This window comes from Colletotrichum aenigma (assembly GCF_013390185.1).
Source record: "Colletotrichum aenigma strain Cg56 chromosome Unknown KSG_Cg56_contig04, whole genome shotgun sequence".
Taxonomy (NCBI): domain Eukaryota; kingdom Fungi; phylum Ascomycota; class Sordariomycetes; order Glomerellales; family Glomerellaceae; genus Colletotrichum; species Colletotrichum aenigma.
Genome location: NW_023500910.1, coordinates 3,257,253 through 3,281,407, shown reverse-complemented (window position 1 = coordinate 3,281,407; position 24,155 = coordinate 3,257,253). Strand labels below are relative to the sequence as shown.

The 24,155-nt window shown below is 54.6% G+C and overlaps 8 protein-coding genes across 8 annotated transcripts; 2 read left to right on the top strand and 6 right to left on the bottom strand.

The window, feature by feature from the left end:
* Window positions 1-601: 601 nt before the first annotated feature.
* On the bottom strand, window positions 602-1,779 carry CGCA056_v006767 (L-type lectin-like domain-containing protein; the record flags this gene model as incomplete). Its single annotated transcript, XM_037322016.1, has 4 exons — window positions 602-1,382; window positions 1,478-1,548; window positions 1,620-1,643; window positions 1,729-1,779. The coding sequence occupies 4 exons, from the start codon at window positions 1,777-1,779 to the stop codon at window positions 602-604; spliced, it is 927 nt and encodes a 308-aa protein (XP_037179700.1).
* A 615-nt stretch (window positions 1,780-2,394) lies between these two features.
* Window positions 2,395-2,721, top strand: TIM13 (Mitochondrial import inner membrane translocase subunit TIM13; the record flags this gene model as incomplete). Its single annotated transcript, XM_037322015.1, has 2 exons — window positions 2,395-2,478; window positions 2,545-2,721. The coding sequence occupies 2 exons, from the start codon at window positions 2,395-2,397 to the stop codon at window positions 2,719-2,721; spliced, it is 261 nt and encodes an 86-aa protein (XP_037179699.1).
* A 324-nt stretch (window positions 2,722-3,045) lies between these two features.
* CGCA056_v006765 (Nuclear speckle splicing regulatory protein 1-like protein) lies at window positions 3,046-4,266 on the bottom strand (the record flags this gene model as incomplete). The annotated part of the gene is made up of 1 exon (XM_037322014.1): window positions 3,046-4,266. The coding sequence occupies one exon, from the start codon at window positions 4,264-4,266 to the stop codon at window positions 3,046-3,048; it is 1,221 nt and encodes a 406-aa protein (XP_037179698.1).
* A 502-nt stretch (window positions 4,267-4,768) lies between these two features.
* On the bottom strand, window positions 4,769-6,908 carry CGCA056_v006764 (LIMR family protein; the record flags this gene model as incomplete). The annotated part of the gene is made up of 2 exons (XM_037322013.1): window positions 4,769-6,539; window positions 6,598-6,908. The coding sequence occupies 2 exons, from the start codon at window positions 6,906-6,908 to the stop codon at window positions 4,769-4,771; spliced, it is 2,082 nt and encodes a 693-aa protein (XP_037179697.1).
* A 1,018-nt stretch (window positions 6,909-7,926) lies between these two features.
* On the bottom strand, window positions 7,927-10,787 carry CGCA056_v006763 (uncharacterized protein; the record flags this gene model as incomplete). Its single annotated transcript, XM_037322012.1, has 3 exons — window positions 7,927-8,285; window positions 8,340-10,275; window positions 10,329-10,787. The coding sequence occupies 3 exons, from the start codon at window positions 10,785-10,787 to the stop codon at window positions 7,927-7,929; spliced, it is 2,754 nt and encodes a 917-aa protein (XP_037179696.1).
* Window positions 10,788-13,511: 2,724 nt separating this feature from the next.
* On the top strand, window positions 13,512-14,052 carry CGCA056_v006762 (uncharacterized protein; the record flags this gene model as incomplete). Its single annotated transcript, XM_037322011.1, has 3 exons — window positions 13,512-13,783; window positions 13,837-13,902; window positions 13,995-14,052. 3 exons carry the CDS (start codon window positions 13,512-13,514, stop codon window positions 14,050-14,052), a joined length of 396 nt encoding a protein of 131 aa, XP_037179695.1.
* Window positions 14,053-15,953: 1,901 nt separating this feature from the next.
* Window positions 15,954-17,780, bottom strand: sed4 (Tripeptidyl-peptidase sed4; the record flags this gene model as incomplete). Its single annotated transcript, XM_037322010.1, has 1 exon — window positions 15,954-17,780. The coding sequence occupies one exon, from the start codon at window positions 17,778-17,780 to the stop codon at window positions 15,954-15,956; it is 1,827 nt and encodes a 608-aa protein (XP_037179694.1).
* A 1,947-nt stretch (window positions 17,781-19,727) lies between these two features.
* CGCA056_v006760 (uncharacterized protein) lies at window positions 19,728-20,442 on the bottom strand (the record flags this gene model as incomplete). The annotated part of the gene is made up of 3 exons (XM_037322009.1): window positions 19,728-19,887; window positions 19,960-20,191; window positions 20,244-20,442. 3 exons carry the CDS (start codon window positions 20,440-20,442, stop codon window positions 19,728-19,730), a joined length of 591 nt encoding a protein of 196 aa, XP_037179693.1.
* Between the last annotated feature and the right edge of the window lie 3,713 nt (window positions 20,443-24,155).

Below are 24,155 nucleotides of genomic sequence, written 5' to 3'. Positions count from 1 at the left end.
ACCGTACAAATTTCAAACCTGCCAAGTAGCCGTGCCAGAGAGGTTGTCATCCCGTAACTTTTGCCAGTTTCCCTCTAGCCTCGAAGCGTATCTACCAAGATCAACAAGTCATCATGTTTCCAAGATTCGGATCTGGAACCAATCTCGGGCGGATTACCGACGGCCGAGCGAGCGAAAAGACCGCGGCATACCTCAGCCACCCAATCGTGAAGTTGCTGGCATTGAACTTTTGCGACGACGTACTTGCCTTTTCCAACTTACTGAAGAACGCACACACAGACACACATCTCCCTGACAACCATCGTATAAATACACTTGATTCATCTCAGACTGAGTATCATAAGAAACATGAGTGAGCGAAGGGGGGGTTTTGTTAGAAAAAAACACAGCCTTGAATCTCGTTTTTTGGTTTGTTTGACCTGCCCATGCAATGTGTGAGTGTCGTTGGTATGTACGGTCATCTCTCCTAATCCAACCAAACTCGCCGCCCTCCTCCCTTTTCGTCCGTCTTTTTTTCCATCATTCTGTTGCCCCCGGAGACAACCTCTCGACTTCAGAAAAAATAAACTTCCAAACCCATCATCATCACAACTCTCCTGCTTTAAAAGCGGTGTCTCTTGTCGTTCTTCGCCCTCCAGGCAGTGTAGCCAACGTAGCCACCGCCGACGAGACCGAAAAAGAGGAAGACCTTGAGGAAGAACCACGTCCAGCTGCCACCCTCCTTGGGCTGCTTGACAGATCCGGAGCCCTTCTTACCCTTGCCGCTGCCCGGCGTCGTCTTGCTGGACCCCTTGCCCGTCTGCGTCGTGTAGAGGTTCTTGGCCTGGATCGAGATGATGTCGTGGTTGTCGCTCAGCTCGCCCGTCTCAGCGCTGAAGCCGAGGTACGCGATCTGTGGGATGGCGGGCGGGCTCTCCGTCTCGAAGCACAGCGTCCAGTCGCCCTCGGACTTGTACTGCAGCTCGAGCTTGAGCTGCTTGTCCTGGAAGTACGTCACCTTGGCCTTGGTCGGCACACTGGCGTGGCGGATGCCGCGCGCCGAGCAGCCCGCGAGCTCCGTGCCCTTGCCGTCGTTGTCCTTGTCGTAGGCCGTCTTACCGTCGCCGTACATGGCCATGACATAGGGGAACACGGTGCCGGGGCGGTTGTTCTTGTACGTGTCGAAGAAGATACCGAGACCCTCAAAGTTATCCGGGCTGCCGAAGACAGTGCCCTGGGTGCCGCGAGACTTGGTCACCCACATGGCGAAGCCGTCGCCGTAGAGCTGGTTCTTGCCGTGAATCTTGAACTCGACTTCGATCTCCCAGTTGGTCGCGGTCAGAGGCACTCTGCTAAAGAGCCAGCCCGTTTGCGACGGACGGTCGGACGTTAAGCGGATGTAGCTGTGGTAACCCCTTTGTTTAGCCTCTCTTTCTCTTTTTTGTTTCCTTTCTCCCCCTTTTCCTTTTCCTTTTGTCATGAGCGGGATGCGACATACGAGTCTGTTCGAATAATAGTGTCTCCTCCAAAGTCGTACCATCTACTCGCCATGTCGGAATCGAGGTACGGCTACATTGTGAACAGAGGTCTTAGTATATCGCAGGTCAGGGGGGAGACACGTGGATGCGGTAATCGCGAACCTGGTTCAGGGAGTGCGTTCGGAGCTGCAACACCAAAAGTCAGTTCTCGTCATCTTCTGCAACTTCGGGCAAATTGCGCAATTGATGCGCTCGGAAGTAGTCAACTTACCGCGATGCTCTTAACCTCGCCATCGTCCGCCTTCGCGGCACCCCAGGCCATTGCGGCCAGCCACAGGGCCGACACGGAAGGCTTGAACCACATGATGAGGAAGGTGCCGAGTCAGAACAGAAGGAAGAAGCCGGGGGGAAAGGGAAAAGAGAGAAACTGTCGTCGCGCGCGCGTAGAAACAGAAAGGAGGGCCGCCGGGTTGAGGGTGGGAGGTGAAGTAGCCGCGAGGTCGGTCCAGCGACGAAAAGACGTCGTTCGGCACACGAATGCTGGTGGTGGGTTTTGCTCGTGTGTTCTTCCCAGCCGTTAGCTGTCCTCTTTTTTTGGCCGATGGATCCTGATTCCTGGGGTCAGCACGTTTTGGAGAGCTACTACCCCTGTCTGAAGGCACTAAGGAAGATTCCAGGGGGGAAGGTGCCTCCCAAGAGTGACCTTCGCAACCACCAACAGCAGTGCACTCTAGCTGCTAATTGGCGGGTCGGGCGGTCTTCAGGAGCCCCCTGTCTTCCAATAAGTGAGTTTGTGGCTGAGGCCTAGAGCCTCAGGTGCGAGTGGTGCCTCCGCCACATCAGCCTCGCCTCGATCGCAAACCTTCCGACTTTTTTGTATGCCAATGCCGTTCAACGAAAAGAATTTCGCCAATTCCAACCACCACCAACCGTCGCAATGGATTCCACCTCGGTCAAGCAGGCTGTCATGAAGCAGGTCCTCCAGGAGGCCAACCTGGCGAACGCTCGCGTTCTCATCGACGTAAGTGGAACCCTCGAAATGTACGTCAACGACAAATCAAATACTGACGTGCAATGTCTTCAACAGAAGCTCCAAGAGAACTGTTTTGAGAAGTGCGTCCCCAAGCCCGGCACCTCCCTCTCTAGCGGCGAGACTACATGCATGACCCAATGCATGGAGAAGTACATGGCGGCATGGAACCAGGTCAACACTGCCTACATCAACAGGATAAAGCAGGAGTCCGGCAACCAGTCTCTGCTGTGATCCAGCCACAAATAAATCGGCAGGAGTAAAAGTAAGGGCTGGATGTTTATGAATGTACTATCACTATACGACCACGAATCGCAAAGGAGGGCATCAACAAGCCCAAGGGAAGCATCAGCTTGGGGCGTATATAAGGGCAAAAATCTCGCTTGAAGGATTTTCCATCAAAGGCTCTGCATCAAGGCTAGGTACGCCGTGTACAACAGAGGCAATAGAAAGGAAGAAGCATGGTCCACTCTCATAGCCTGTTTTCCCGAAAATATAAAGGGAAACAAGAGAAAGCTTTGTTCTCGGGGGGTATCTTTGATCTAGGTCGCTGGACCTCTACTGCTCCGCCAGCCCCTTCGCCTTCGCCACCTCCGCCTCCCGCTTTCTCGCAAGGTAACGCTCCCTTGCGCTTGAAATCTCCCCGTCCGTCTTCCTCGTCTTCGTGGCCCTCTCCACCTTTTCCTTCTCCTTCTCCTCTTCCTCCCGTGACCTCTTGAGCGCCGCCTCCAACTGCGCCTCCATCATCCGCGTCTGCCGCTCGCGCATCGCGCCCTTGCCCCCGGAGCCGACGAAGCCCGACCCGCTGCCGCGATCCGGTCTGGCTTCCCGCGGTCGCGCCGCCTCCTGTCTGACCTGTGCCTCCTTCTTCGCGCCGACGTTGAGGCCGCCCCTGAGCAGCTGCCGCTTGTCCACGACCTGCCCCTCCTCGTTGACGGCAACCGAGCCGCCCTTCTCGTTGATCTCTCGCGCCATGTCGGCCTCGGTCTTCTCTTTCGGCCCATCCTCCTCCTCCTTCTCGGCCCCGGCAGGACCGGCCTTGGCCTTCTCCTCCGCAGCCTTGAGGACCTCGGCATGCCTCTCCTCGCCCTTGTTCAGCATGTTCTTGTAGAACGCGCTCATGCCCCCCGTCTTGTTCTTCTTCGCCTCCTCCTCCTCTCGCCTCTTCTCCTCCTCCTCAATCCGCCTGTTCTCCTCCTGCTGCTTCTTATACGCCTCCGTGACGAACTTCTCCTTGTCGGCGTACTCCTCCCCCTCTGCCTCGCGCTCCCTCGCAATCTTCTTCTCCTCAGCAATCAGCGCATCCCGCTTCCGCACCGACGCCGCCGCCAGCAGGCTGCTCATGTACTTGGGCTTCCTCTCCACGTCCTCCTTCGTCTCCTTCTTCGCCGGCTTGAACGAATCGTACACCCCGTCGTAGTCGTACACGCTGGGGTCCAGCTCCTCCGCCTTCTCGGCGTGTTTGCGGGACGCGAGGCTGCTCGAGAGGTCGCCAAACATTGCGCTTTCCTGTTTCTTCGCTTTCCCTTCAGGCGGATGCGCCGGCGGCAAGGGATTCTTCGTCTTGGATCTTCTGCCGTTTTCTGATCTCGAGGTTGAGGATGGAAGATCGAAGCCGCCTAGCTCGTCGAGCGTCTCGACTTTGTTCGCTTTATTTGTTGCATCGTCGTCTGAGTCGTCGCCGCCGCCGAATGCTGTTTTCCGTTTTGGCGCGGCCGACTTAGACGCGCCAGGCTTTTTGGAGAGGTTCAGTCCGAATGATAGTCCTGGTTTGCTCATTTTGGCGGTTCGTTGTTGAGGACGCAAGTTCAAGTTCGAGGTTACCTTACGGAGGCGCGCCTGAAGTAAGGCAATTCCCATTGCGCCGTGCACGGTCCATTCGCGACCCACTCCTGCAGCAGGCCGTTCACCGGGCTGCATCCGGAGCGGACCCGGCTGGCCATGCCGATTTATATGATCTGAAGCCTATGAAAATAGGCGTGTGTTCACCGCTAGACATTGCAGATGGGTATTGGAAATTGGTTGTATAGTTCGTTGCAAGAGTCTGTGAAAAGTAAATCTATCTCGTACACGTACGGCGGTCTCGCCGCTATTACAACATGTCTATACAGGGAAGTGCGCGAGACTTGTCAAACTTCCGTCTCATCCTCTGGCGCGGGATCTCAAGCCGAAACTCCTAGCAATATGTTCTCCCCAGCTCTTGGTAGAGACTCGAATTCGACGAATGATGATCCAAAAGAACAAAATGAAAAGCATGGCTCCAGGCAACCCCTAGAGACAATTACAGTCTTACGCGGCCTTCTCCGCCAAACCATCGGCGAATGTCTGACTCGACACCACCACCGTTGCTGCTGCTGCCTGGTTCGTCGTCATCGCCACCCATCCATTTGGGCTTCTTGATGTCCTGGAGCCATTGCGGGGCCTCGAACGTGTCAATTGTGTTCTTCATGCGGTGCCCGAGAGACTCAAAGAAGTTTTCGTCTTCAGGCTCCTCGTCCCGGTACGGTCTTGTGCGAGACGCTTGTCCAGGCTGGCGATCATGCGTGGCTCGAACAGGCGACCGCGCTGGAGACGCTGCGGCGCCAGTGCGTGCCCCTGGGATGGTCAAAACAGGTGCGGACCTTCCGCCAACTTCAAGGCGTGCAAAAGCTTCCTCTCGTCGTCGCAAGGCAGAGTTACCGCCTAGTTCACGCTCGATCAAGTCTCTGCCCTCTCTCCAAGACCCGGTTCCAAACACCCTGCCATCGCCCTCATCATCATCCATGAAGTCCCCGCCGAACCCGAACATGCGCTTAATCTTGCCATACAGGCCGAAAAGAGTGGCAGCAACGGGGACGAGAACGAAGATGGGGAACAGGTAGTCGGCCCAGCGACCCATGGGGGTGAAGTCGATGAGTTGACCGAGGAACCCGTAAAACCGTGTCTTTGAGTAAATGGATTCAGACAAGAATGTCATGAAGTTGTAGGACAGAGGGACGCTCAGCTTGGCGACCTGGCCAGCGTACCAGAAAGCCGACTCGTAAGCCGTATTGCGTCGGACAAGAGCACGTCCTCGCCACGTCTTCACCTCGGTCATGGTGGTAAAGGTAGCTGCGCACATGTACAGAAGCCAGAGCACCGAAATAACTTGACCGGCGAAACCGACCTGGCCCTTTTCGCCGACCCAATGATGAACAACTGTAAGGCGGATGACGGACAGCTGAGGGAATGCAGCCTTAATCACCTCAGACCAAACAATCAAGGCCGAGGCCACCGCCAGAAATGCTCCGAGAAAGATGGCGCCGTACGGTTCGCAGTGATAGTAGTACAGGTATCGGGTATATGGTGTATGTACGGTGAAGCGGTCCCAGAATCCCGCGTGGGGTGACGGCGCACCGAACTCGAGCTTCTTGGAGGCTGCAGAGTCGAGAATAGCTTGTGTCTCTGCGGCTTCCTTCAAAAGATCGTTCCATTCGTTCACGTAGCGGGACCGCGCATGTCGAGCCCGCATCAATTTCCTGGACAAATCCGCCATGAACTTTTCCGTAATGACAGTCGGCAGAGAACGGCTCTCGACAGCCACGCCCATCGTCGACCTGGGATGCGACTCTGGAAGGTTGGCGCTCTCGACGAGTTCGTCGATCCATTCGCTGAACTTGACGGCGCTTCCTGTCTTTCGGCGGCCCAGCTCTGACACCTGCAACTCGACATCCTCCAGGTTCAGTAGGGAGTCCTCCATCTTCTCATACAACTTCGGGGCCCGAATCTGTAATCTCCGCAGTCGCCCACTGACAGACGAGTATCGAAAGAGCCGTCGGGGTATCGAAACAAGGCCGTGACCCATTAGGTATATCGCAAAAACCAAACCGTAAAAGTATGCAAGCGCCATGAAAGAGGTCTTGAGTGTCGTAATGCTAGGTTGGTATCTAATGAAGAGGTACGCAAGGCCGACACCAGCCGTGCCGAGAACCATGACGTGGTACTGTGCATTCTGTCGGAGTGAATACTTGAGGCTGTCTTGCGGTTCGCGGTATCCAGAGTCGGAGTATTCGCCCAGGATGGGAAGAATAAACCTTTCGCAAAAAGCGTCAGTACATGGCACACACACAACAAAGGGGCAAAATTCCATACCATGTCAACGCGAACGTCAGCCAGTAAGTGATCCTCCACGAAACCAACAGCATGCGCTGGGGAAGCCAGACGCCGCGGGTTGCCTCATCGTCGGTTCTCGCGCTCGAAGCCAGGTCGATTGGGACTAACAAAACCATGCATGCGGGCAGCCATAATGCGAAAAAGATCGGCACAAGATAGAATGCCGGTGTGGTTCGTAGAGGCAGGTAGTGGCGCAGAATGAAGAGGACGATGACTGAGATGGAAAGCAGCGCAAGAAGCGCAAAGATTTCAGAGGGCACTGGCGACGATGCGCTCACGATGTGTAACATGTTGTCGGCAATGTCAGGGGCGTGTCCATGGGGTGCGGTGCGGTGCTCGATTCGACCTGTGAATGCTGTGATGCTCTTTAATTCGTGATCATCGGGAGCTGGGGCTGAAGAGTCGGCGTTGGTGAGATTTGGCGGACGGACGAAAAGTTCGCAACGCGCAATGGAAGGAGGGCGGGAGGTGAAGTGAGGTACACCTTTGCAGGCTCCCGGATACCAAGGAGTGCCCTCAGCGAAGTGTTTTGGCAGGGACAACCACACAACTGCTGCGCGAACAGGGTCATGTGCACGGGCCCGGAGTGTTGGAAGGTCCGCAAGCAAACAGCAAGGTGCCTTATCTCGAGGGCGGTTTACGTCATCTGCACGGCACTCTGTGGAATCCACCAGGCAATGCACGCTCCATTTTAATTGATGAAGACTTGCGAGGCCCAATTTTGGCTCCCGATGGGTCCGCTTTTTGCCTCTTGGAGTTGGACAGCCCGTTCTGGTCCAGTCCAGATCAAGTTCCCATCCCCTGTTCCTGGCAGTGGTGGTTGAACTCGCACACACGAGGTTGATTGATCTCCAAAGTCTCTCTCACATTCCCCGGCCTTTCCTGGATCCAATTTTGTCTTGGCCAAGACTTAAGCATGCTGCTGCAACCGTTGCGTCGGGCCCTTGACACCATCGCGTGTGCATCATGCATCTGAGGTCAATCAGCCCTGTTTTATGCACGGCGTTTGGTTGTCTACACTCAAGTCCTTGGCCGCATTATCAGACGCAGTGTTCCAACCCAAAATCATGTTAGGTTCTTGAACTTGGTGTTCAAAACTTTCTGGAAGATGAATTGACAGTGAAAGACATGCACGTTCGGTCATATTGTATCCAAAAGAATGATGGATTAATATTAAGAAATAGTACAAGGAGTGGCCCGTATCGCTTGATGCCAACTGTCTATGCCATAGATATAACTGCCAAAAGAACTCCATCTATAAATCCCATTTTCATGCCAGAAAACTCATCATAAACTGGGTTGTCGTTCTTAGAAAGTGAACTTCATCAACGCCGGGTTGAGGAGGACCGGCACCGCAAAGTGACAAACAATGACGCTGCACAACGGGTAGATGGTCGCAAAGGTTCTGATCTGCCACTGCTCTGGGAAGACGAAATAACCACAAATCACAAGCGCTGTGAAGGCGAAGCACATGAAAAATGTGCCTGCAAAATTCTTGATAATCTTGGGTATCTCCTCGAGGAAGTTGCAGTTCTCCACCTCCTTGGAAGTTGCACCCCACTGGATGTTGATTTCGAAGAAATGGCAAAGGAGCGCTCTCGAGACGTGAAGAGAGACACCGCCGAGGAAGAGGGTAAAGATAGGCATCCATTTGTAGTTTTCCCATACTGAAGGTCATGTTAGCATTCGCAAGTGTACTAGTGAGAATAGAGATAACTTACAGGCTGCGAGGAGTGATTTCTGGCCAAGGCGGTAGCGGAGGATAGCCAAGGCGAAATTGCCGACGAGGGGGAAGACGATGATGATGGAGAAATAGGTGGCGAATGAATCAAGATAGTACTTGTCCAGCTGATTCCAAAACCATCCAGTGTAGAAGTAGTTGAACAGGGTTAGAAGCCAAGATGCTCCGATGGCGTAGTAGGTACCAACATAGGCCAAGATAGTAATCTTTCTGTAGAACGCAATCTTGGAGAAGAGGAACCTCTTGAACAGGGGGGTGAAGGGCCCGCGAGTGATCCAGAAGCGGAGAGGGTGGAAGATCAACTCGTTGCTGCCGTACGCATACTTCTCCCAACGAGCCAACTCATCGTAGACCGTCAGAGAGACACCCTCCTTGAAGCCATCCCCAGTGTAGGCACCATATCTGATATTGTATCCGGCTGTCTGAAGGCGCAGGGCCATGTCGAAATCTTCAGACACGTGGGACTCGGACCAGAACTTCTCATAGCCGTCCTCTTCGTCAAAGTAAGACGCGGCATCCTGAAGAGCCGACCACCGCAAGACAGCGTTGTGACCGACAAAAGGCGAGATGTCTCCATTTGCAACAGCGAACGTGATTGCACTGTAAATCATGTGTGTGAACCAAGTGACAGCCTTCTCGAAGAAGGAGTCTGAAACGTTCATAACGCCAGACGTGTACTGGAGAATGGCGATCTCGGGAGAAGCTTCCATCTCACTGACGGCGTCGAGGAGGCAGTCGCGGGGAACACGGGTGTCAGAGTCGATGAGCAGAATGTAGTCGCCAATTCGGATGTTGCCGTCCGCCCATGTGCGACCTTCAGACTCCTCTAGAACTTGGGTGAGAGCCTGGGCATAGACTTGGTCCTCGCTCTCCTGGCCCCACTTGCTACCGCGCTGGATTTCCAGGAGCTTCTCCTCGACTTTGTTGCTAGTCATGAGGGCATAGTTCATGTTGGAGGCCTTTTTGAACCGGCCTCTGCGGATGAACGGCTCCTCCCCGGAGTTTTTGGGGTTGGGGTTATGGCCAGGACGGGCGGTCCATCCCATGTTATGCTCCTCGTAGAATTCCCTGCGGGCCTGGGCCTCATCCTCATCGATGAGCTGCATACCGTCATCATTGACCAGGATGTTTGCAGTGCCCCCCTGCATCTCATAAGTTGAGATGGCAGCCTTGAGGGAAAGCACTGTAGGCTTGATGACAGAGTTGAGGCCTTCCTTGTAGACAGGCATCTGAATCGTGACGTGAGGGAGCTCGCCTGCACTAGGGCTCAACCGACGAGGTGGTTTGCCAGAATAGTTCTTAGCGTTGGCGTTGACCCCAGATATAGGGCCGAACAACTGAAAAATGATGGTGGATATCGTTAGGAAGAAGAACAGGGAAATAAAAATCGTGGCGGGCGTGACGGCAACGAGCGCCCAACGGGTGTAGTCGCCGTCGATCGTCGATTGCAATGCGAGATTTCGGTAGCCGAGACCCAAGCAGGCAATGGACAGACCCAGAGCCAGGGCGACAATCATAGAGCTGGTCAATCTGACTGGGCGGACCTCAGCCCTGAGTGCCTCTTCAAGAGCTGCCGGGGAAAGCTCTTCTATGTTGACGTCGATCGCCTTCTCGTTCTTTGGCTCGTCATCTTCCTCGCCATCATCGGTCTTCCAAATCATCGAAATGATCATTTGCTCAATACTCTCCGGCCTAGCAAAAATTTTGTTCGGATCGTCATCCCATACCACCAGAAGAGGCGGATCCAAGACGAAAGCCGCATACTGATGCTTCTGACATCTAGGCAAGTCGGTCATCCTTGGAAGGACCTGCAGTTGCAACCCTCCTTCCAGAGCAACGGAGTCCTTGGGCTCCCTGCTGTTCAGAAGACCTTGTATGATGGACTGGATGACAGGAGTGTTCACTGTCATGGCACACTAGTCTATGTCAGTTCTGACATTATGTGACTGGGTGTCATTTTCCGACTTACGCTGACGTTGAGCTGGCCAACCATGTCAAAAAATCCATAGGGGACAGTCTGCATCTGAGGAGGGGCGCAGACGAAGTCATTGCGGCCCTTCTTGAGGACGATACCCTCGCCCAGGTTCCATGCCGATGCATAACCCTTTCTCAGCTGTTCCTGGTACATGCCGTGCACCGTTACATCAGCTCTGAGATCGATAATGCTGCTCGCATGCTTGTCTCTCATGCCAGCAGTGAGAGCCAAGCTCACGGTGGACTGCCTGGCGGATGTCCTGGTGCTCTGGCTCCGATACGGCCCCGGCTTCTCGGATGACTGCGTCGCATTCGACGGCATAGGCAGGGTGTTACCCGAAGACTGTTGTCGGTGCTGTGGTGTCGACGGAGTCGGCTTCGATTGCCTTGTGGATTTGTTGGACTCGGAGCCTGCCGCCCGGGCAGGCGTGAGGTACGACTTGAAAGCATGCATCTCGTGATAATCTCTGAAACGAACGAACCAAAGCTGGTCAAACCACTTCCAGCGTCTGGATAAAGAAAGAGTGACGCAGACACCGTAAGTGAGTGGATGGTGGTGAGGAAGGCTCAGTCGTCCAGGGGATGGGAAGGAGGAGAGAGATATTTGAGAAGGCCTCAATGCAAAGTCCTCTCAAGTGGGCAAGGTCAGCAAGTAAGTCCAGGACAAAGGTTAGCCTAAGCCGCATGCACGGGGGCACCGGTAGCTGAGCAATATTGCATGGCCTGGCCGGCACCGCCATCACGACAACCACAGCAACTATGGGGCGGCGGCAACGAGAGGCCATGCTCGAGTTGGGTCTGGAGGGGAACAAACAACGGCTGGTCTCAAAAGCCACGGTGTGAAGGTGGGTTCCACCGGTCTAAGTCACCCGCGCGAGACGGACTATCAGGTTAGCTGAGAATTGATGACAAGCGGCATCGAATGGCTTCGTCTATGAGAAGCTGGCGCCACCCGTGCGCTGCATGGAAGACGGGTAGGCAAGCACAAAGACGGTAGGGACATCCGCCCATCGTGAGGTAGTAGCGTGGCTCGAGGCGACAAAGCAGGCCGAGTCCTTATCGCGTAAACGCTGCCTACCCAAGCGCCGCCGAGCCAAGCCGTTAGACTGAGAAGAGACATTGCACCCCTGTGAAGCCAAACACGCTCTAGTCTATCGGCATCCCCTGCCCAGGCTCAGCACAGCATGCAGCCGTCATGAAATGGCCAAGGCGGGATGGCCAACGATATCCACCGGGATGACGGGAGGACGTGGGATGCAGATAGATAGTAAGCCCAATTTCTGCCAGTACGCGATATCGGGAAAGAAGCAGACCGACCGTCTTGGTGGTAATGCCCGATTGCCTCGCCGAGATCTCCCCGGAAGGAACCATCTCTCCTCCGAGGGTCCGTTTCGTTGATCAATGCTGCTCAGAAGGGGGAATAGAGTAATCAGGAACAGGATCGTGGTTCCCGGTGCATCTAGCTCAGGAACGTCGAAGGCCGCCTTGACTTGGCGCCCTCCTAGTTGACGACGAAGCTGCGAAGGCTTCAGGATGTGCTTTGAAGCTGGGACGAGAAAACAAAGCCAGAGACCACAAGCGACTGTCTGTAGCCTAGAGAGGAAAGGTGCTTTTTGCCTCCTTTCCGCTTCGAGAAAAGGCTTGCCGCGAGTTCAGCCTCCGAGAGGTCTTGGACCACTGAGACACCACGCTTGTTTATGTGGCTTGCGCCGGTCGGCTTAGATGCCAGCGCTAAAGTAGCGCCGTCCCTGAGTGCAAGGCAGTTGTTTTTAGACGACAAGTCCAACTCAACCCAGACCCCTGAGGGAAACAACAAGACATGCCAGGCCATTCCGAGGTCTCGGTAACCTTATCTAGTACACTTGTACGAAGAATAGAACCAACGAGGGAGTCTCACACCCGCCTGAGTCGAAGAGTCTCTGACCTGGGCTTCGGTCGCCACGTTTAGTGGGATGTCCTCGATGCCTCGTACGCGTAACAAAGATGCTGAGCCTGGCGTCATGTTTCCATTCTCATAAAGAAACTGAGTTTGAATCGTTCTCAACGGTGGGTTCTGAATCGGAGGTCGTCGAGAGTTCTGATCTCGCGAGTTGTGAGTTGGCACTCGCCACTGTGACTGAACAAAAGGAAAACTCTAGGCGCTCTCTTGCCGCGAGAAATCGGTACTTTGACAGTTCCAAGTAATTCGGTCATGGCGGCCTCAGAGATATTCAAGGACGAGGATTTGTTAGTGAACGAGAAGGACTGGGGTGTATGCCTCCAAATGCTTACTTTTGGAAGCGAAGGTATTGTTCAGATAGGAGGGAGAGATAATGAGACGGGTCAGAAGAGTAGTGTGGAAAGTCGGTGGGTGTGCTGTGGCTTGCTGAAGCTGCGACGCCTAGCTTAGCTCACCGCGTGTCAGGAGATTGTGCGTATCCTTGCCGGCATAACAAACAACATTAGGAGGCCGTATTGATGCAAGCCTGCGAAGGTGGTCGCGTATGTATTCATGCGGGAGACGTGGGGGAGACGGCAGGACGGCAAGAGCTGGCAGGCAAAGACGGCAAGCTAGATTGGAAACTGCATGAAAAGGACGATGGGACAAAAGAAGAAAAAGGCAGTGACGGAGGACGGTCGTGCAGATCCCAAGCCAGCCGGTGATCCCGCATCCGGCGAAGTCCCTTTTGCTGGGTGTCTTCCAGGGGTAGTTCCTGTTTTATGCAATAGCACCAGATGGCTTATTACCTATCGTGGCCATGGAATGATGCCCATTGGCCGGGGACGAGAGAGGTGCAGGTACCCGCTCCATATATGCATCTATGCCGTCTTCAGCTCGCCGGCACTACGCCAGCCTACCATTCCCTCTTTGGCCGCGACAAATCTCCTCGCTCAAATCTTCCGCTGCCCCCTGGTCTATGCATGCACCCATCTTTGCTGCCCAGCCGTCGTCCACGAATCCGATGCCCTGTCGTCCCGTTTATATCAACTGGTGTGCTGCACGACCAGGAATATTGGACGAAGTTCCGGCCGCATCACCATTCTATCCCGATAGTGGCGCCTTTTCGGCCATTTGATTGCCTCTGCCGCGTCGCATCCCGCCGACGTATCATTGTCGCCTTTTTTGACCAGGCACCCAGGCTCGCTGCAGTTTCTGCTAGCTGAGATGGAAGTGGAAACACTCGACTCCCAACAAAGAATGGTCCTGATGAGGTGGCTCGTCCGCCGATCAAAGAACCAACAGTTGTCGGCTCTGCCACCAGAAAAAGTCAAACACTTCGTTCCTGCTTCGACCAGCCCCAGTGCGGAGGCCTTGTTGCCGTCCGTCGGCCCGCCTATCGCCCCAGGCCATCCAGTCACCCTCTCGTCTTTTACGAGCTTTATCTTCGACCGTGAGGCCGAGCGCCGAGAGGATCTGCGTTTCTTGGACGTGGCATTTCGTCAACAGAACGGCCCGTTCATCCTGCATCTGTGAGATGCATCGAGACGCATGAGATTTGTGTTGCCGCATGTTGTCATCGAAGAGGTGGCAAGTCGCCAAAATGTCATGGGGTACCCGTTAATTTGAGTTATCAAAGAAGCGACAGACGGTTTGTGCAGATCCCGTGCTTCGCTATTGCCATCACGCATTTACACCTCCCGGTTTGCCATGTTGAACTAACCGATTCTGACTCTTGCCCAGCTTTGCTAGGTCGATGAGCAGAGTCTTCGACAGTGGACACACACCACGCCGACGATGACCCAGAACAAATGTTCAAGGGTGGAAGCCCCGAATGGCCCATTGCCGACCCCCACTTAGAACTCTCAGCTGAATCCATAGTTGCATTGTAGAGAATGTGGTCCTCTTTTGGTTTCAAACACCTTTGAGCACCTAATCGCACCACGAACGATTCAACGGCACCAATATCTACCTCAACGCAGAAATTGGGCTATCAGCTTAACTTCGGACCCGATTGTCGAACACACGCCGCGGGTGCATATTCGTGCCATTTAATCTCCCCAAGTCGGAAAACTTGCCGCAACAAGCCACAGATCGATATTGTGGACGGCTTCGATCCAACTTTGCTATCGACTTGTGCAACCAAATACGAGTTCTGCTGTACTTCCGGCCATCTTCGTCAGCCCCGTCAAGCTGCAGGCTGCAGTCAAGCGTCTCCTCCCGCCGCCGGTAGGTCTGGACCGACACCATCACACCGCTAGGCAACGAACCACGACTAGCTCTTATCATGTTGCTTTCCGCGTGGCCTCGATCCTGGCTATTTCGGGAAACCTCGTGCCTCGAAGCAGACATCATCGCGAAGTAGACACGTCAGAAGGCCCTCTCTTTCTGTCAGTTCTCGTCGTTGTCAACTGGGGCGGCTTGTTGTCCCATCGCTCAACACTGCTCAAAGATATCTTGCTTTTTGCACCCGCGAGGCAGGATTTACGTCGGCCAAAAGCCAACATATGGATTTATGGTGCGCTCCAGGGGCATGGAGGCCCAATTTGCCCCTGAACAGTCTCTTTTTGATGCTAAGGGTTCAGCTGTCACCTCCATTGCGAAGTTCGTGCTTGGGCTCGGACCCTGCCGCGAGCCACGAACACGCTACCCTGACTCTCCAACTCAGCCCTCATTTAACCTCCAAGATGGAATCTGACAGGCTGAGCGCCCGGCGAGAAAAAGAATTAGCATTCCAACTTCGAAAGCAAGGAGCTGGTCCCAGGCCCATAGGACTTATCGCGCGCGGAGCTGGTTCACACTCCCGGAAAATTCTACCCTAGCCATGTCAGGCTATCCTCACATTTGAATGGCTAGTGCCGGTCTGATAGAAGGCCTAGTATATGCCAGGGTCCAATATCAAAGTCTGCTGTCACTGGGATGGCAGCGTAGTGCTTCCAAGGAAAGCTGCAGTTCTCGTTATCGTCACATTTCACTCTGTCGTCCCCAAACAAATGGGTGGGGGGGCTGCACCCAGTCGTACTCAGCCAACCACCGCAGTTTCGTGGTGCTGTCGATGGATCCAAAGGCAGGATAAAGCAAGATAACTACACTTTGGACCCGTGGTTCTCATCTAGGACATTTACCAAAGGTTGGCAGGCGCTTTAGCTAAGCAGTCTTAGCCGGTACGCCAATTCATCACGCAAGATAACGCAGATGATTTCCCAGCCCTACCTCGCCGATAGTTTGGATCTTCTTTACCCACGTTACCTTCGGTCAATCTGCGTTCCCTAGTATGGAGCACTACCTGGGGGCACCATTAAGGTCGCTCTTTGTTGGCGCCAGTTCAAGATTCTTGGCTCCTTCAAAGCCATTGTCCTTTCACCACAGGTTCGCTGTCAGGGCTTCAGGTCTTTCCTTCGTCATGCATTGTCAAGTAGACACTCTTTACGGAAAAGAAACACATTTGAGGGGGTACACCCTTGGGCGGCCTGTACAGTTGGCAAGACGGTATCCCGTTGACAGCTTCAGCAGTGGCTGGAGGGCATTGCGCATCAGATCACACCGATGACCAGTCACGGGGCGCTTGTAGGATTGTCATATCACGGTGCCTAAGCCAATCCTGGTTTGAACGTGTTTATGAAAGTACATCAGCCTCTGGCATGAATCCTTAAGTACACAGCATCCAAAGCGAACCGATGGTTGGTCTATGGGAGTACCCGCTCACTTCATCAGAGCAATCGTCTTCATCATCTCGAAATTAGGGAGACCCAGTCCCGTCACAGGATCCCAGCCCTGAGTTCCGTTCCACGTTGCAAAGGGAATGACGCCGGCGCCCTGCAACGGCTTTCCGGACTGCAAGTCCACACCGCCGCAGCCCTGCGCGACACCCGTGTTCACGTCCGTCAGGCCCCGGAATCCTCGCTTGTACAACCAGGGGTTCATGAAGCCCATCGTCGGCTGGCCGACGCGGATCCTAGCATCGTTGAGAAGGCCAACCAGGCCGGCAACCAGCGGGGCAGAGGCGGACGTTCCTCCCGTGCCGACGAGCCGGTTCGCGTTGACGATCGGAAACGGCGGGCTGGCGGAGTGGGCCGAAATATCGGGAAATCCACGACCGGTGAAGTTGGCGAACGGCTCGTAGTACTTCTTGGTCTCGGGAGAGATGCTCGTCGCCAGGTAGGAGTTCACCGCAGCCTCCTGGTACCACGCCTGCTTGAAGTAGTTGCTGAAGCCACTGCCAGAAGCGACCCACGTGATCTCGGGGCCGAACGCCTGCGTGCCTCCCACGGCGGTGATGTACGGGCAGGTGGCGGGGAAGGTCGGCGTGAACTGCGGAGCGTTGCTGCCGTCGTTGGCGCGGCATGGAGCGCCGACGCCAGTGTCACCGCTCGACTCGAGGACAGTCACACCGCGGAGGCCCATCATGCCAATGAGGTTGCACACGCGCGTGGCATACTCGATGGGCACCGTCTGCTCGTCGTCGCCGTACGAAACGGAGAGCACCTGCGGGATGGCAGCATTCTCCTGCGTCATCATGAACTGGTAAAAGTCCAAGAACGGCTCGTTCTGGTTGTCGGCCTGCGTCGGCGTGCGGAGGTTGGGGATCAAAGGCGGCTTGCCTCCGGTGATGAACTGGGTGATGGGGAGGTTCTTGACCGCGGCGGCCATCACCTGCGCGTCGAGGTTCGCCTCGCCGATCTGACCCTTGGGGTCCTGGTGGTCCTGGCCTCCGTTGACGAGCACGCTCTTGAAGCTCTGCGGCGGCAGCTGGAAGCGGGTCAGGAACGCCGTGAGGTCGTCCTGGCGCGCAGACTGGTTCAGGAAACTCGCAAAGCCGACGCGGCTGCCGGCGGCGGGGTCAGCTTGGTAGGCGCCATAGTTGTACGCCAGCTCAAAGCAGGCCGGGGTGAAGGCCTTGGAGCAGTTCGCCGTGGCTCCGGGCGGGTTCTGTCCCTGTCGACGAGCCAGCGGGGGAGGCATGGGCGGCATGGCACCGGCGGGCATCGGGGCCGCGAACGCGGGGTCCGACTTCATCTTTCCAAAGTACGTCGTGGGTGTCACGAGCTCAATGTGCTCCGCCATGGTGTCGGGGAGAGAGTACTGCTGCGTGCGCAGCTTCATCGTGCCCTGGACGTCGTAGTAGGCAAAGTTGGCTCCGAGGATCCTGTTCGCGGTCCCCACGTCCGTCGCGAAGTTGACGAAGCGGCCCCGGTCGGTGTACGAGACGTCCTTGACGTTCTCCTTGGCGAGCCACGCCTGCACAGCGGCGACGGACTGCTCTGCGGGCTTGAACATGTCGTTGACCTGCGCCGCCGAGAGGTACTTGCCGTAGTTGGGGCTGTCGGGGTCGGAGACGTCCTTGAGCATGGGCTCGAGCTTGTCGATGTTTTGCAGCTTCAGGCCGATCTGGAGGTTGATCTGCTCGCCTTCGGCAGCCATGTTGACCATCGAGACGCCCGAGACGAAGTTGGCTGCTCGAGACATGAGGCGGCCTTCGACTGCGAGGGCGGCGGCCGCCAGGGCCAGGAGGGCCTTGAGAGGAGCCATTCCGGCTGGCCTTTTCGTTGGATGGACTCGGGTAGGGGATGAGGATTATCGAGTCGTCGTTCGCGTCTCTCAGAGGGCCGAATTGGAAGATTATTCACAACTGGGACAATGGCCAACTACGACGAGGCACATGAAAGAGGCACGAAAACCAAAAGCAAGTCGACAAGAAGACGAGACGATTAGAAGTACGGATCACGAGTCGGAAGACAGTCGGCTCTACGGTTGTATCCGAACTACCAACCCCAGGCACAGTTTCTCCTTCTTACTCGGGGGGACAGCACTGCAACTGCTGTTTGCCTTCGATCCCAAGGCCCTACCGGGGCCAGGTGTACTGGTTCAGACAGTACATGTCGTAGAATCACGCTGCGCAGTAGGGCAGGTACAGCCCTTCCCGCGCAGGTTTTCGTCTGAAGGCGACCAACCGGCGGGATCAGACTTTAAGGTTACAAGATCCCAAACGTGCAAGCTGCACGTTTCGAGGCCTGGACCTTGCCCTCACGCAAATACAAATGTGGCCGCGGGATAGCCGACAGAGGAGAGAGGTATTTTCTGAGGGAGCGCAATGCAGGAACGCCAAACCTTATTTCCTTTTCGCGGAGTGCAGGAGCAGAGGAGATCGATCCCGCGCGTCCCACGGTTTGGTACGGCCACTTATCTGCCATCCATCGCCTTCCACAACCCACATTCCCAGGAAACTCAACGCTTGCATTGGCTGAAGATGGTCATATACTCGCTGGAAATTTAAGGTGTGAATCAGGTCAGTCTTAAAGTCTTTCGATAACCTGACTTGTCAATCACATCCGTGTCCACGACCACTCGATTACGTCTCCTCTGCAGGTTGACGCGGTTAATCTTTCGCCATGCCTTAGGTTTCCTTCCTGTCGTTCATTCGTGTCCTTGGCACCGGTGGCTTGGTGTTCTCTGGTTCGACAAGGGGGAAAGCGAAATACCGGACGCCGGATTTGAATGCCTAAGATGCCCGGAATAGCCTCCGTCGCCCGCATTATGGAGAAACAAGACATGAAGCCGCATCGCTTGGCAAATCTTGCTGCGAAAGCTTGATCGTCGCAGTGGGAGAAACACTCCGCCAATCTGCGCGGGGCGACCCTCCCCTGGAAGAAAAAGCCAAGAGAACATGCAAACAAGCAATTGAGCCGCGCTACTAGCGCCGTAGATCCAACCAACAGCCACTGCCGGCCGAGTGCTCTTTTCTCTCTTCGCAGGAGATGACCGCTCGACGGCCCCTTCGCCTCCCGAGAAATGATTTGGATTTGATGGCCCCGGCAGGCGAGGGTCCCGGGGGGGGGGAAGCCACCAGGTGCCCGTGAACGGATGGTGCCTGGGAGTTTCCGACCACAGGCGGCCTTCCTCACCCCCCCTTATTTTCTTGGCAAGATGTGTAAATTTGTTTCTGCGCCGGGCGGGCCTTTTGGGCAGAGCAAACGGGATGGCATGGTCACAGCGGCCTCTGCATTGTTTAGGTTCCGAATCCGAGCCGCACTCCGGTCTGGCGCCAGACCCCTTTCGGTGCTGGAGAGACCAAGTGGCTGACCACTACGGAGGCGGGACGGCCCAGGAGCTTCTCCCGTTGGATCGTTGGTCTGGATCATTCGTCAACAACATGATGGAGCGTAATGGGCCGGAGCCGCATCCCAGAGAGACACATCACCACTGCTAGTGGTTTTTTTTTTGTTTCCGTGCAGAGTTTATCTGATTATTTCCTACATAATACCTAGTCATACAAAAGAGCACGAAACGCCTGACTTGAGCACGGGGAGGGAGAATCCGTCCCATCTTGGACAACATGAGGCGGTGGTAAAACACGAAGCAAAGTTGTTCCGACCGGCGCGCACCACAACTCTGATGAACACCCACCCACAACCGACGGCAGGAAAACGTGACTTTCGTTGAACATATGAGACTGAGAGAGACCAAGGCCGGTCGTTTCTACGATAAACCGTCTGTGCGCTTCGATATTGTTGCTGTGGCGATGAATTCGAACTGGTTGACAGGAGGGACGAATGGAGCCAATGGAGGTACCGGATGGTTGTTTGGAATTTTGACCTCGACCATGGCTTTGCGACCGTCGTATGGAAATTGAAAGAATCTGGTTGGTCTATTGTTAGCACCATATTCATCCAAGTGAGTTGCGCAGAGAGTTTGCCGCCCGGCCCCTTACCTGGAGTCTTTGTACAAGTGGCTCACAGATATCATGAAATTTGAGGCTGAACGGAACTCGACGACCTTGAACGAGAAGAGGTTCGTTGGTGACGTCCAGCAGAATGCTCCATTGATGGGGAAATCGTTGTTTGGGCCGTTGTCAGGGGTTATCCCGTCCCACGGCCAAGTTGCATTACAGTGAGCGCCGTTGACATCGACGACGCCTTCTGTGTTGTAATCGTAAAAGTCGACTGGCATTGCCATGTTAACGAGGCACAACTATGATGTTGAATTGAGACTTACAATCGAGTGTACAGTTATACATATCTGAGGTCTCTGTCTTTTGGCAGACGGTGGCCAGGTTGCTCAGTGTCATGTTCAACCACGGATATCTGAACCGGCTGGCCTCTTGGTGGATCTTCTCGTCGTCTTCCAACGCCGTCGGCAGGGAGGCTACGAGAGGTATAACAGACAGCATGGATATGAAGAAGAGAGACTTCATCGTGATTAGCGTTGTGATGGCTGAGACAGTGTTGATGTTGTAAACAGAGACTAAACCTCTCAATGTGTATGGTGAGGATCTCGGCTTTACTCGTTAAATTTGACTCAAATATCGTCAAGTTATGGCCTTCAAGATTGAGCTTAGGCCATTATTTATAGTTATAGATTCGATGACAGCGCATTCTATGCAGTCTTCCCCGTCGCCGCAACCGAATGTCGTCGTAGACCGCCTCGGACTGCAAAGCCATTGGAGCAACGGCGTCATGTACCCGGCCGACGATATGCCCAACGCGGGCCGGTGCGAGAAGCCGTCGTTGTGCGCGGCTACAGGCAAACCCCGTTCGTCACAAATACGATATTCAACCGCCTTTCGAGGGAAGGCTGGATGTAGTGCCAGCCAGTCACCGGAACGGAAGAGCCGAAATCAGGACGAGGGTACCTGCCGAGAGGTTGCCCGTGTTCCCCGGAGATTGTTGTCACACCGAGGATCATGGCCTTCAGGTTACCAAGAAGATGGAGAGAGGGCCCAGCGACTGTGGCGCAGATTGACAAGATGCTCAGTCTTGACCACTGGTGATGTGCCCGATCACGGTCTAGAGTCCCTTCGCCCAGATCATTCGCTGAAGGTGTCGAAACGAGGCGAGGTTGCTTGGCGGACAACAGGTCAGGCAACTGGAACAAAGTGAAACTCGTGATCAAGATTAACGCTTGGGTTGCAGCAAGAGCTTGTCGTTGAACTTCCTATTAGTGACTCGCAGTGAACGGTCGTGTAAGTCGGCCCGCGGGCGACCAGAATACCGATCCTGAAAGAGCCAAGTATGTCTGCACAAGTCATACCCATGCGGATGGCCAATCTCCTGCACATAGTAGGAGAACATGGCCCAATCAGGGTGGCGTGTGAGTTACTGCAGATAGGGCGGCTAGGCACAGATGATTCGTTTTCCCGTGCAACCAGCCCGGAAAGTTGCTTTCAGACGCTGCCTGTGGCACCATTTCGGTGGCGGAATGGTTGCCGGACGAGCTTTGTTTGCTTGAGCAGGTTGATTCTCGGTCTTCTTCGAACCAGAATGCATGGAACATCGGCTCCCAGCAAGAAGCATACCCAGCCCCCTGGAATGCTTCGCGTAGCATTATCAATGCAGCCATCCAGGCCGCGATGCTGCGCATTGAGTCCAAAAGGGCTCTCGGTTTGTCCAGAAATGGTCATGTGTGTCAGAAAGTGGTATTCTCGCAGAGCCTCGACACGTTGTTGTCCAAAGGATTACTGAGGGGCTTCTTTGCGACTACATACAAGCGATATCTCAGCCTGTTTCCTAAGATCGCTTGAATGTTCCGTTTCAGGCAGCATAGACTATATGCCGGCGGTGAAGAATTCTCGCAGCGAGCCAATCAGTCGAGCCGGCCTCGCGATGATGTGCGTGTCGTCGATCTCCGAGGTGAAGCCGTCGTACTGCTCGAGGAGTCACAGCTTCATTGACCGACTGAACGCCAAACACTGCTCTTGTCAACGTGATATCAACTTTGAGGATGAAGATATTTGTGAAAGCGGCAAACATGCACACCGCTTCTTGGCTGCGAGTCATCAAGACCGAGCCTGAGTCCCTCATCAAAGCATCGACGAGCTCCTTCCATGCGCTGACCGGCTTCGTGTGACATGCAGTTGCTCAGAGCCGAGAGTGAAGGGGTCAGGCAGTGTCGCCAAACACGGCGTGGCTAGCATGAGTTTTGAGTCCAGGGTCGTCGCCACGAGGTCTCGTCGTGTCGGACGGCAGCATTTGGCTCAGCGGACCATCTTCATCGGGAAGGGCCGTGGCAGGCAAACAAGGAACTCCTGTAACGGATAGAACAGTATACTGAGGGCAAAACATTAATCGAACGACGGGCTCTCGCCTTGAACACGAGCCCCAGGGGTCAGCCGCCGCAATCATTGGCAAGACTGGACAACACAAAGGGGCTGGATGAGCAGGAAAGTGGTAAACTTGCGAGGGTGATTGCATGATTATACCAGGCCAGCCAAGACTAGTTGGTAGTGATCGATGATGTCGTACGCAGATATCTCTGCAATCTTGTCGATTGTTAGCGGTTCGAGGATGGTCAAGATATGACTGACTGAGTGTCGTTGAGGTTGATGCCATGGTGCGAAAGCACCAGGGAACAGGAGAGCGGAAAGGTATATCCTTGGCTCGTACACCGGAATTGCAGAAGTCAAGTTCACGGAAGGAACTGAGATGGGCATTTGGGAAGGTATGTCTCTTGCCGTTGCTGCTGCCACTTCTATCCCGCCATCGTCTCGAGTCTGGATTTCCAAGTCGCTACTCCATCCGTCGTTCAGTAATGAATTCCTACTCAATACTTTGCCTCTACTACCATCATCTTCACACGTCAATCTCCATCTTAACTTCGGTGAAACTATCAAACTCTGTACTGAAATGTTGTTGAATCTGATTGCAGCGCATACGGGGAAATCCCAAATCAGCGCTGTTTTCGGTGGCAGCACGGCTCATAGGAAGAAGAAGACGTTCTCTTTCTCGAGCTCTACGTTGACCAATCTATGGGTCCTCTACAAGAATTTCCTGTTTTTCCTGTGCTAGAGCGACTCCTTTTCCTGTGATATCGTACTCTACTTTATCATGGTCGTCGCTACCATTATCGTTATCGCTACTCCATCGTCTGTATCTTTGTTACCGTCGTCCTTACTACTACTATTATAACTTCTACTTCTATACTTAATAGGAGTAATTAACTACACAGAAAATATAGCCGTACACACACAGGAAATTTGGGCGTTCTCCGCTACAATCGCATCACCGGACTATAATGGCAACGCCGGACACTAGACAAAACGCCCTACAGGCTAAAGCCCGACAAACATCTACGTCGGCAGTCCCAACCCATTTGTCGGGGGTACATCGACATGGTGGGCAGACACAAGGTCCCAGGACGGAAATGCCGTCGTTTGCCGGAGCTGGAAGCCGCGGGTCACGGACGGGACGGGACGGCAAGGCAAAAACGGAGCAGGAAAACCACAGGAACATGGCCGGCATCTCCGAACGCTCGGGCTCCGTCCCGTTCAGATACGACGCGCCGGTGGCGGTGCCGCCCTGCAGGTGGATCGCGAAGGGGAATCTGCTTCGTTCGGTTCAGCCTTAATGCCAGCATCTCTTCTTCCTTGCACGTGTACAATCTCGGGGGCTTCTATTTCCGCTCCGGGCCGGGTCATTTTAGGCTTTAGCACAGCGTTTTAAGGGCAGTCGTTGTGCGTAAAGTAAGGTAGGTAATATCAACATTCGGACTGTGTTCCGCGTCTAGTGATTTTTGGGGGCCGCATGTGGTTGTATCGGACCCGTTGACCGCGGATTCGATGTCCGACCAAGTCGCGCTATGCACGGGCGAGATCTCGTGTGTTTTTGGAAGGTGTGTGTGTAAGTGTTCTAGAACAGGTCTCGTCTGCATGTCAAGTTCCAATATATTGACGCAGAAGAAGTCTGGAACCGCGAGCTCAGCCATGACAGCGAGTGTTGGATTCGGCCCAATGCCAGGTCTGGCGTGGGATGATGCATCGGCATTCAGATTTGCCCGTCGAAACAAGATGACCTTGACGCAGGACGTCGATCATGTCGCTCGTCATGTGAGGCACCATGCCTGCGTATCTCTGCCAGATTGGCAGCAGGTCTTGACTCGACGTCATTCAAAGGGTCGGGCTCAAGAGATGTC